We start from the raw sequence: 12,185 nt of genomic DNA on the forward strand, positions 1-12,185 counted from the left end.
AATATACACACATACGTTACGAAAACAGGAATGTCTTGGCCTTGAATATTTCACCCCTATCCAATTATACGCAACCGATTTGTGCTCGGTCATTGAAGTTTGTCAAGTGGCTTCAGAATTTCTTTCGATATAATTTTTATTATGGGGACCCATCCCATAAATACTTGAAACTTATTATTTTGAAAAGATATTTTGAAAGAACAGTTTTGAACTTATAAGTAATAGAGTAATAATAATAACACATAGGTAGTAATATTACGAAAGTCTCTCTGTTTGCCAGTTTGTTACCTTTTCATTCTAAAAAAATAAACCGGTCCTAATGAAATTGGCATGAGGATCGATTGCATCACGAAAAAGGGCAGATGCGTTCATTTATGTAAAAAAAACTGTCCTCCTTTTTTTAAATATGAATCTACGTTTAGGTGTTTGTTAGTCATTCACGCTTATGAATAAACTTATGCGAATAAAATCTACGTTTTATAAATAAAAAAATCATTCCAATTTGTTAATCTAGGATATTATCGATGTACGAAACAACGATTTCAAGCAGATGGCGGGATACAGCTCGAAGGATCTGAGTAGTGCAGGCAAAAGGCCATAGGATCTAAATCCCGTAATCCAGGTGTTAGGTACTTATCAAAATATAATATTCATTATTAAACAAATTTTCAAACATTTCAAATTTAAAAAAAAATCACACAGATCACAAAAGTGTAGGAAACACATTGACAGGAGGTTGCAACTCAATTATGTAACTTTATAGCTAACAATTTTCAATTCAAACATGATTCATATAAAATTTTTACTTTGCATAGATATTAATATTTGTAATATTTATCAATGTTGTAGCACTGATATCAATAAGATGGAGTGATTAGGTATTTACGCCATTAGAATCTTAAACCAGAGTACAAAAATTGGAACCTAATAAAGCTGTCAATATTTAACAGTTAAATATAGACCAGTAACTGAAATACACTTCTTCATTGTCTGAGTGGATACCTCAGTCTTGACTTTTTTGTCACCAAACTGCTTGGTATGTAAGCTTTGTATCAACTAAAGTGCCAATTAGGCAGTGAAATTACAGGATTCAATGCATGACATATTCATCCTCTGAAATAGCAACAAATGAGTTGTATCTCAGCCATTACATGATCATGTGGTGGTTTTCATGTATATAGGCAATAGTTACATATTACCATTACATGTACCATTAGCTGCTTGTCCATGCGTCAAATTACATTACAAAATAGAATTTATTTACATCTGCATAAGAAATTGACTGATTTTGAAAATTTATCTTAGATATTGTGAACATATACATATTGTGTTATGAGTTTCATTACATTATAATTATTAATATATCATTTCCTAAACCCCTTATTAAAGTGATGGGTAGAGTTGTTATTTAAATATCGTATGTATTTTAATAATGATTAAAAAAAATAACAACATAATATCTAACAAGTAGACGTAAATATTTTTTTTAAATGTGTACTTGTGTTAAACTTATTAGAGTTGGATCCAGTTTGTGAACTTTGGTAATTAAGGTAATTTATTAAAAATTGTTTTTAATAAATTACTTTAACAACATACATAATAAGTTAGAATAACAATGTCTTAACACAAAACTTTTACCCAACCAATAATAACTATCATAAATCTACAATATTAATGAAATACAAACTTGTGTTACTCAAGGAAACAGAAATTAATTAATAGCATAAGAGTATAACATACATATACAGAATGTACATTTAAATAAAATAAATATTGCATATGATATCATACCACCTGCTTGCAACTATAAAATATTGTTTTCAGACAACATTACAAGTTTGTAATAACTGTAAATAATTTATTCTGAGTCGAAAAAACATGGTTTGCCCTTGAAAGTGTGAATATCATTAGACTTAACTCATTGTAAGTGTGAATATCATTAGACTCTGTAGGTTCAATAAAAAGGGTGAATAGTTTTAATAATATGTATTGATAAAAAACAGTTGCAAACAAGTGTTATTACATTAACGATGTGACAAGAAATGTAAGTGGGTGAAATTGGTCAATAGAAAACACTGTCCCTATGGTCAGTCATAATGGTTATTGGGTGCATATGAAAAATAGGTAAGATATCTATTGCTGAATGATGTGTAAAGTAAAAGAATTAGTATATGAAAGACATACATTCAACTCACACTTGCCATGTCAGGATTATTTACTATTTCTGATAAAGTAGATGGCTTGTGGAAAACTTTCAACTATTAATGCTATTTATAAAAAATTGTAGATCTATACACAATTTTAAGTTTATCAAATGCAAAATGTCATAGACAATTTATAAAAACTATCCCGTAGAACTATGGCAGACTGATGCAGTAAATTATAATATTTTATAATAAAGATATAATTTATAACATATAAAATATAATGATGTGGTTATTACTTATTTTAAAAATCTGAAAAGGTGTTTACTTGCATGGCTAATTTTCAATTAGACCTTGAAACATTATGTAACTATATAATGGATTTTTATACATCTACTATTCTGAAAAACAAGAATGTTGTTCTTGTTGTACCTATGATTACAGCAAGGAAATTAAACTTATCTAAATCAGTAGTTACTCAAAAAAAGTTTATTTATGAAAGAGACATTAATATAGTTTTTAGATAAATTATAATACAAAAAATGGCAGATATAAACTTCGAAAATCAACTATTCCATAACAATACATGTAACTAATAAATATCTTGTTCATAAAACTACAAAAGACATGCGCACATTTCAAACAATCAGGTATATACCCAAAAACTAGTATATTGAATGTAGCTTACACCGTCATACCTAAGTATTGTCGACTAATAGTATAAAAAGTAAATCATTGTAAACAATAGATGCAGTTCTCTTTTTATTCAATTTTGTTTAGTAATATTTTAAAATTGTAAATCATTCAATTTAATCGGTTACACAATGTTCTTGTTTGATGGTAATTCACCAATATTTATGTTGTAGATATTCATATAATAATGTATATATACATATATGAGTAGTGAAATATGGTAATAATGGAAAAATCTAACCTTACAAACGGAGCTTATTACAATCATGTTCGAACTTGATACTAGTAATACACAATAAATGTTCACAATGAAACCAATCCAATCACAATTAAGTACAATCACATTTTTTGAACTCATAAAATTTATAAAGTTTCAGTTATTAATGCGAAAATGGCGACATGTTAAAATTTTATGTAAATATTATCAAGTAATAAAATATCACGGTTACTAAAAAATAAATGTAATTGTGTATATACACTTATCAAGTAATATTATCCGCACATTCTAGTGATTTCTAAAACTATTTGCAAAACACTACAATATAAACGTTACTTTTTAATATGTAACTAAATTAATTTTATTCCACAAAAGAAGTGAAAATCAAATCAAAATTCAAAATACAATACAAAGATGAATGATTGACTGACTGTTCAATGAATGATGATGTCAATCAATTCAATTGATCTCTAGTTTGTGTTCCATTGTCCATGATCTCACTGTTAAGCTTATAAGCTCACCATGGCGCCACAATGTTATAACATAAAGAAGCAAGAAAGTTAGTACCCAGCAATTCACTGAATAAAATTACTTATAAACTGTTATTTTATAAAAATATATTTGTAAATAATAATAACAAATTACTCAATCCATTCAAATTACTTAATGTTCAAAGAAAGGAATAAAAATGTAATTGAAATATTATTACTGGATTTTAATGATTTTTCGCAGTAATGAAGCTAATTATCCAGATAATATAACCGTAAATGAGTAAAATAAAATATCATCATCAAATAACTTTAAAGGTAGATCTTTAAAGTTTAAATAACAATATTTCTCTAATAATAGCTGATAGTACAAACATTGTATTTCCGCAGAAATGCAAGCTAATTTCAAAATCCGCGCAAATGCTTTTCATTTCAGTTTAATCTAATTATGTGTAAACTTCAGTAAGCTTCCCGTAATATTCAGTGTATATTTATTCCAATTGTTTCAGAAATCGCGACACAGCTAGGTATAACAATAAAACAATGTTAAAATATTTTTCAATTGTCTTAAATTTCCAAAACGTATTAATAATGTTGCAAGTGCTACTTCCGAGCATCTCTATGTAGTTTGTGTATAAAAGGCATTTTTCGTAATACTTTCAAGAAAATCGTATTTCCGAAGAAAGTATTACTTAAAAAATTTTTGTAACGCTTCGTGTCTTCTTATTTTTTATTAACTTTTTATCACTAATAATCTTTGCACGATATTATTGCATATTTATTTGAAATAAAATTGAGAAACCGCCTTCAAAATATCGAATGTAATTTGTATATTCTTTCTCTTCTAACTTATTAGTTACTCCATAAAGAAAATGTAAGACATATATAAAGAGTTCAGTTGCTATTTTATTTAGAATTCTATGTTAGTCTTTCTCAGATCTGTGTCTTTTGAGCTTCTGTGGTGAGTGACCATAGATGACATTGTCATCTGTAGTATAGTATGTCATAATTTAAAATCTGTGGAGTAATCCGTAATCATGACATTGTTCAAAGTTTCCCATTCTCAATGAATTAAATTTAATATTTTTTTGTTAAACAAACAAGAAAGAAACTTCTTACGACGCAAGAAATGTAATTTTTAAAAAATGTCTGTCATAAACGAACCCGTTTTGAACATCATCGTTGTTGGTTTCCATCATAAAAAGGGGTGTCAGGTAAGTGTAGGCGTCTTGGCATTCATCGCTTTTGATAATCGATAATTTAACTATTTATTAGAATACTTGGAAGAAAAGGCAAATTCGATTCCTAGTCGATTTATTGCGTAGGCCGTGTACGATGTGTATATTAGGAGATCTTCGGTTTTTTGAATGAATGAATAATAAATTAATTATTAAAAAATTGGAGGGCAATATATAATAAAATAATGCTTATTAAATTTTTCCTTTTAAATTAAAGTTGATTCTTTGTAAGTATTTTACAAAAATTAAATGATTGAAATTGTATTTATTAGGTAGATGCTTAAACACAGGAACACACTCTAAATTAGAGTCACCTTAATGTAAAATTATCATAAACAAAACAAAAGCCAAAAACTTAATATTACTGATATTAGTCTGTTCATATTATTAACCCAAATACTAAATTTGCAGACATATATAAACTTTCAAATCTAAGCTTTCTTTGATACAGTGTTAAACTTAATCAAATAGTATAAAAAAATTAAAGTTGGAACAATCAAATAATTATTGGTAGTTCGTATTCACACATCTCAACTTAAAAATGTAATGCCATAATAAATTTTCATTATGGCATTACATTTTTAAGATTTCATTCAATTCAAAAGAGCAACACACAAGTTTTGATAAGACAGAATTCCGAATGTGAGGTATATAAAAAAAAAAATTACTATTCAAAAGTGTTTAATTGTAAGTTAATATATATATATATTTAAGTATTTTTGAATAGTCAGAAATTTCTATTCTTCTCTATGTAATAATAAAAATATTCATTTTGTTAATTTAATTTTGTTTTAAAAAATGCATTATGTATTCTTAAAGAATTATTAAAATGCTTATGATCTCTTAAATCTATGTAATTCACTATATTCTGGAAATATAAATCCATATTTGTAGGTGCCTTATATACTTTATACACTACATATGATATAGCCATTATTAGCAATATTAATAATTATTCCTACTATTTAAATAATTAATGACTACCAATCTATATTGCGGCTAATCAATATTGTGTTATTAATTTTAAAATATTCTGTTAAAATAGGTGGAACACTGCTATCCAGAATTGGTACCTGGCCGACCAACAGAACTACCAGCAGCCTGGCGACATTTGCCAGCTCTCGCCTTACCCGATGGATCTCATAATTATCTTTCAGACACAATATTTTTTAATCTGCCAGGACTCACAGAGCCAGAACATACAGTTTATGGCATATCATGTTTCCGACAAATTCCAGTGGAGGTAAGGTGGTATATTCAAAATAATTTCATCAAGAATGCTTTTTTAACTATGTATCTAGTTATCATTAATAAGTTGTTTGATTTATATTGACATAAATTTAAGAGCTCCACTGACAAAAATGTGGCTCATAAATTATGAATGTATAAATAAAATTTTAAGGGAAAGTATGCATGTGTACAACATGGGTACATCAAACTAAGTGAAAAGACAGTGATAGTATTATATTAGTCCTAGTAAAATGTTTTTAATACTTGATACATGGTATGTATTTTAAAATTAACCCTATTATATCTTTGGGTATAATTTTGTACATTAAAGCAATAACCAAACAAACAAAACAGAACCATTTATGGCAATAAAACTAATGCATTGTTTCCATAGGTTCAATTATTATTTTAGTACTCTATAAGAATAATAATTATAATAATTTTCCTTTGTCCACAGCAAGTAGTGCAGAAAACTGAAGACATGACTAGAAGTTCAGTGCAAAAGAGTGTGTGTGTGATATGCAGAGCACCATTGTTTGGACGACTTGCTGTTAAAATGGAGTTGGTGGTGAGGGCTTGGTTTCTTCAGGCTGACTTTTCACAAACTAAACTATTGGAGGATGCATTTAAACATTTAAATAGTTGTCCAGTTCAAATAGATCAAACTTTAGAAGGTAAAATACCTTGAAAGTATATTTTTAATATAAGCATGGACTTATCAGACAGGGTCATCTAAGAAAACGAGCATATTTTGTATTTAACATTTGAAATCTGATATATCTAGTTAATTGAATTTTGTAAACACATAATTAAAATATGCAATGTACAAATGAAATAAAAAATGAATAATTACTGCTTGAATCTTATAACATGTCAGGTATTGTGCATACATTAAAGCTGAGGCTTCTGTGTCATATGATGTTATCATATGACACAGAAGCCGAATGTACTTGATTGTTGAATTCTTAGTTCAGTGTGAACTGCAACATTAGATGATTAAATATGAAATTAATATTTTCAGGTTTGTCTGTGATGCAATTGGTAGAAAGCTGGCGTCATAAGGCATTATTGCTGTTCAAACTGTTGCTCTTACGGCGCAAAGTTCTCATGTATGGGTCGCCGGCGGGTCCGTTGTCAGCTGCACTCTTAACTCTCATGTCATTGCTACCTCGCTGTTTGGAACATGGGTTGACACGAGCAGCCAATGTAACGTAGGTATCAGTTATAATTTTGAAATTAAGCCTTTCTTTTTTACTACATAATGTCATAGCAAAAGCAATAAATACAATAAGTGAATTTGAGTGCATTGTAATTTGTTTACTATCTACCTATCTTCACGCCACGGTCTTTTTGTGGTAGGTTGAAGACTCTTGATTTCTTTAACAAACAGTACACAATCTTATGATATTTGAATATTTTTCATGAAATGACAATTTTATCAGTTTATAAATTAGCTGAATGTAGAATGAATTATATGTGTCTTGAATTTTATATATAAATATAGATAATGGATTTATAAACTTCATTAATTGTTACAACTGATAATCATACCTCTAACCTATTTGTTTGGCCATACAAGAAGTTTTATTGCTAAGTGTACTGTAATTACACTTCTATTCATACATATTTGTTTACAAAAATATGTTTTCAATAAGATTTTTCTGTTTTCCAGATTATCCAGACCACTATCACCAATTAATGTTGATGACAAAAATAAAGATATTGTTGACTGTAGCATTATAATATCAAATGAGACTTATGTTAATGGATCTAATCAAAATGAGGAACTATCGCCCAAAGAAACTGGTAACATGTTAGAAGAGAAAGATAGAGTTAGTAGGCAGAGTTTTGATGAGGCTCTACTTGGTGAAATCATTGATAGACAAGATCTGGGCAGGGAAAAATGTCACAGTATTGGCGAGAAATATAAATCACAGAAGTCCATGATGGAAGCTCAGCAAAGTCCAACAATGGCTAGAGATATGAGTGTGGATGGGTTGTATAACTTGACACAGCAAATTGATCAGGTGGAATGTGGGTTCCCACTGCCTCTTTTTGAAGATGGTTATATCTGTTTGCCTTACTTATCTTTGCAATATCTAGACCTCTTATCTGATTCTGCCGTACAGGGATTTATTGTTGGAGCTTCCAACGTATTATTTAAGCAAAAACGGCAGTTATTTGACGTTTTGGTTGAATTAAATGAGATGAGAATAGAGACGGCCGATATGATGCTCAGGAGGCAACTAGTTCTGGGTACTGAGGACCTCCGATTCGCTGATCACGTAGTTCGCCACGGCGCGACGCAAGGCGACGCGTGGATAAGAGACCAGTTTTCAAGTTATTTAATTTATCTGTTAAGAACATCACTTTTACCAGGTAATTAAGGAGAATATACTAGTAGTCTATCTATGGATGGTATCTATGGATACCTATGGATATAATTATGATATATGATGTGTTTTAACAATATTTAGGTATTGTATTTAAATGAATTTTATATAACATATTATTTAATTTTATAATATAATTGAATCATATTTAGGATGAACACATACAATAATTATTTTTAATTGCTTAATTTGTGGCAGTATACGATATTTCATTGTCAGAATGGTAGATAATGCCGCATGGTGTAGTCCTCCATATTATTATGTATTTTAAAATTATATGCATTAAAGTTTTAATATAGATAAATAAATTCAATACTGTTTATCCTTATTACAGAAAATGTCGCGAGTTCGATTTATATTTAGTTTGTTAAAACAATAAAAATAATTTTCAACAGAAGGCAGCCGAGAGATAGATTCCTACAATGCTCAATTTATGACTGCGTTCAAAGCGACACCTGCTTATCAGCAATGGCTAAAGACCACAAACAACGGTGACATTGAGGCGTTTGTGAATCTTGCGCCTGTGCATCCATTCTCCGGTCAACTATCCGTAGCTGATATGAAGCTTAAGTTCGCCCAGTGAGTATTCTAATTTAAAACATCAGAATGCTCTATATATAGATATAGCTATAGCGCGTTATGATAATTCATTAATATAAGCCTAGTATATCAGTTAGTTGTTTCGTTTTCCTTTATATGTAATATACATTTATATGTTTAGTGTAAACACACGCAAATGGTGTCATATCTTGATTTTTATGGTACAGCACAATGTCAACAACGGAAGGCGGCAGGAAGGTGACAGCTGCGGTAGCAAGTACGGGCCGAGCGGTAGCGACCACGTCGCGCGCCGTCGGCGGAGCCCTGTCGCACGCGCGCGGGGCCCTCTCGGGCTGGTGGTCCGCACTCACGGCCCCCACCACCGCCGGCGCCTTGCCCGCACACACCGGTCCCGCGCCCGCAGATGACGCAGTCGATGCCGCAGACCAGCCTCACGACAACAGGAACCAAGTTCTGGAGACTCCCGACCCCCCTGACAAATCCATAGAGGACGCCGCCACGAACGTTAGCAAAATACAAGTGATATAATGTTAACAGTTAAATGTAGAATTCCGATAAGTGACGTTTCATCTTAGCCCAGTAGTATTTATTGTGATAGGTATACGAGGAGACTTGGAATGAATCTACAATTCTGATAATCGAATTTGTCAAATATTTGTATGTATAAAATGGCTGTTAATAAGTTATACAAATTAACAGCGATTAAATCCATTATGAGATTATTTATATTATTAATTTAATTGAAAAGCTTAATTAATAGTCCTTCCTATTTCTAAGATTTTCAATTATTGCAAGTACTTAATTTGTAGAGTCACCGGCAAACACTATCATTAAACATACAGAATAATTAATGTATGCGGTCTTAAAATTTTAAATATGGAAAAGAATTTAATGTTGATTTCCTTTTTTAAATAACAAAACATTGAATTTGAATAATTTATTTGACTTTATTTTGGAAATTATAAGGTTTAAAACAATTAATTATATAAATATGTATATCTTTGAATATGTAGATAATAGTTATTTGTAGACTTTGATACTGTTTGTGATCTCTGAAACATAGTTTGTTGTTGATATTCTTATAGTATATTGTTTTTAGTATTTGGTGTGTAAAAAGTTGATAATGGATTAAAATATTAAGATAAATGCTTATTGCAATATTTTCTATTACTTTTTTACAAATTTTTGTTTTATAATATCAGAGATAATTCTCTTTACGTTATATTTATTTATCTATGTAACATTGTTCACTATGTACCACAACTTTATGGTAAAAACTAAAGTTGTTCAGTTTAACATAATACAATAATGTGAAGAATGAAGTTTTTCATTTGTTCCGTATAGTGTGAGCTTTTTTTAATACATGTAACATTATTAACAGATCCCTTCCCCCCTTCCCGTAAGATAACGATAAACGATATAAGCAGTATTAGGATGATTTTTCAATAAAAGACGTCATTGGAGAATAAATTTATTTCATTATTCTTAAGGATATAATATCACAATTCTGGATAAAACCAATATTACATTTAAATGCAATATTTAATTACATCTTGCGTGAAATTTAACAACACATGTCGATACATTTGCAACTAACATCATAATAATACATTTGCGACTATTTCATTATATTGTCTACACACACACCCTTATTTGGGCTAGAATCTGTTACAATATGAATTATCATTAAAATGTATGTAATAATGCGTATAAACAATGAATATTCGTTTTCGTAGATAAGTACTTCAAAAAGTGATTACACCTATATACATAACGTGTAGTAGGCTTTCTTTAGAACATGACCCAACGTTTAATGTTAAAATTTCAAATCAGACTGCCGAATCTGGCTCATCCCACGGCCAAGGAGGACCAGGGTCTAGGGCGTCCTGACGCCACAACGGTCGACAGTTTTCTGACGATCCATGAGCTAGAAGGCGCATATTGTAAGGTTCGATCATATTCGATACGGACGCTCCACTGTCGTGTCTCTCTATATGAACTCTTGGCACGCTACGATCATCATTAGCCTTATTAGGTGGTAGAAGGTCGAAATCGGCTGCTCCATCCCGCGGTGAGTCTAACTCGGTTATATCGGAACGCGGTGAGAAATCAGAGCTCGCAGTGACATCTTGCAAACTACGATTCCCGCAGTCCACTTCTATCGGTCTAGACGGCGCTGAAGAGGACGCCATCGTCGAATGCGAACGCACCGAAGGTGCTGCTGTTGGTGAGGACTCGGGACTGGAACCGGCCACGTGACTTTGTTCTGACGAAGACACCAGTGGCGCAGATTCGTCTTCGCTGCCTAAGGTCTCGTCACGTGGTGGGCTGCGCTCTCGAGATCCGCTGCCGCGGGAGAGAATCTTGTCCTTGAGACGCGTGAGTCGTTCTGCCGAACTCACCTTCCGAAGAATCTCAGCGGTGCGACGTAGATTTTTCAATTTGAGATCTACAACCGGCGAACCGGTACGCGTGGAGTCTTCGACTGAGCGTGAGCGTGTCGAGAGGCGTCCTGCATCGAGGGGGTCTTCGGCGACGAGCAGCGAGGATGGGCGCGACCGGTCTTGTCGAGTTCGTGCTGTTCTGTTGTTGTGTGGTGCCTCGTCGTTGGATCTACGAGGCCGTGCACTGAATGTAATGTGGCCGTCGTCAGAGTCCTCTTCGTTTTCAACGTTGAAGGTGACGGCGGGCGGGTCGGCGACCCTACGCACGCGTAGACTGCCGCTGCTCTTGAGTATGGCGTCGCGGCGGACGGGCGGCGGAGTGACGGCAGGTGATGCGGTCACACGAAGCTGCAGTTCGTGCTCCTCGTCTGAAAGCGAGGAGGCTACGTCAGGTCGCACACTTTTTATTTCACAAGGTTGTAAAGATTAAATTAGGCGATATAGCGGAAGTGGAAAGGTGGGGAGAGGAAATTCACCTGTTTTATTTCACCGACGTGGCGGTACCCGAATCATGTTGATGTTTGCTGAATATTGCACGAATGATGGAATCTATGAACGAGGCTAGCTAGCGGGACTGAAATCAAACAACTGAGAATTCTTCTAAATTTATTATAACAACAACAGTTATGATGAAATACTATATGGAATGATATTGCTATGGAATATTCGACAAGATAGTCAATGGCTAGGAACTAATCTATATAATATGATAGAACATATCTTAGCAAATTTGGATACATTTATAGTTTTTCTAATATCACATTAGGAATTGCTATA

The 12,185-nt window shown here is 32.1% G+C and overlaps 2 protein-coding genes across 2 annotated transcripts in view; one reads left to right on the plus strand and one right to left on the minus strand.

The window, feature by feature from the left end:
• The first annotated feature begins 4,557 nt into the window (after nt 1-4,557).
• Nucleotides 4,558-10,169, plus strand: LOC131850738 (late secretory pathway protein AVL9 homolog). The gene is made up of 7 exons (XM_059201085.1): nt 4,558-4,756; nt 5,826-6,023; nt 6,468-6,684; nt 7,032-7,221; nt 7,683-8,389; nt 8,799-8,982; nt 9,171-10,169. The coding sequence occupies exons 1-7, from the start codon at nt 4,688-4,690 to the stop codon at nt 9,490-9,492; spliced, it is 1,887 nt and encodes a 628-aa protein (XP_059057068.1). The 5' UTR covers nt 4,558-4,687; the 3' UTR covers nt 9,493-10,169.
• A 275-nt stretch (nt 10,170-10,444) lies between these two features.
• LOC131850799 (kinase D-interacting substrate of 220 kDa B) overlaps nt 10,445-12,185 on the minus strand; it is a 39,512-nt gene continuing 37,771 nt past the window's right edge. The window contains exon 26 of the mRNA XM_059201160.1: nt 10,445-11,776. Coding sequence (XP_059057143.1) covers nt 10,794-11,776 — 983 coding nt within the window. The 3' untranslated portion in view covers nt 10,445-10,793. The remainder of the gene's footprint in view (nt 11,777-12,185) is intronic.

The sequence above is a fragment of the Achroia grisella genome, unplaced genomic scaffold (assembly GCF_030625045.1).
Source record: "Achroia grisella isolate CSIRO2021 unplaced genomic scaffold, CSIRO_AGI_Agris_v1 utg779, whole genome shotgun sequence".
Classification (NCBI taxonomy): domain Eukaryota; kingdom Metazoa; phylum Arthropoda; class Insecta; order Lepidoptera; family Pyralidae; genus Achroia; species Achroia grisella.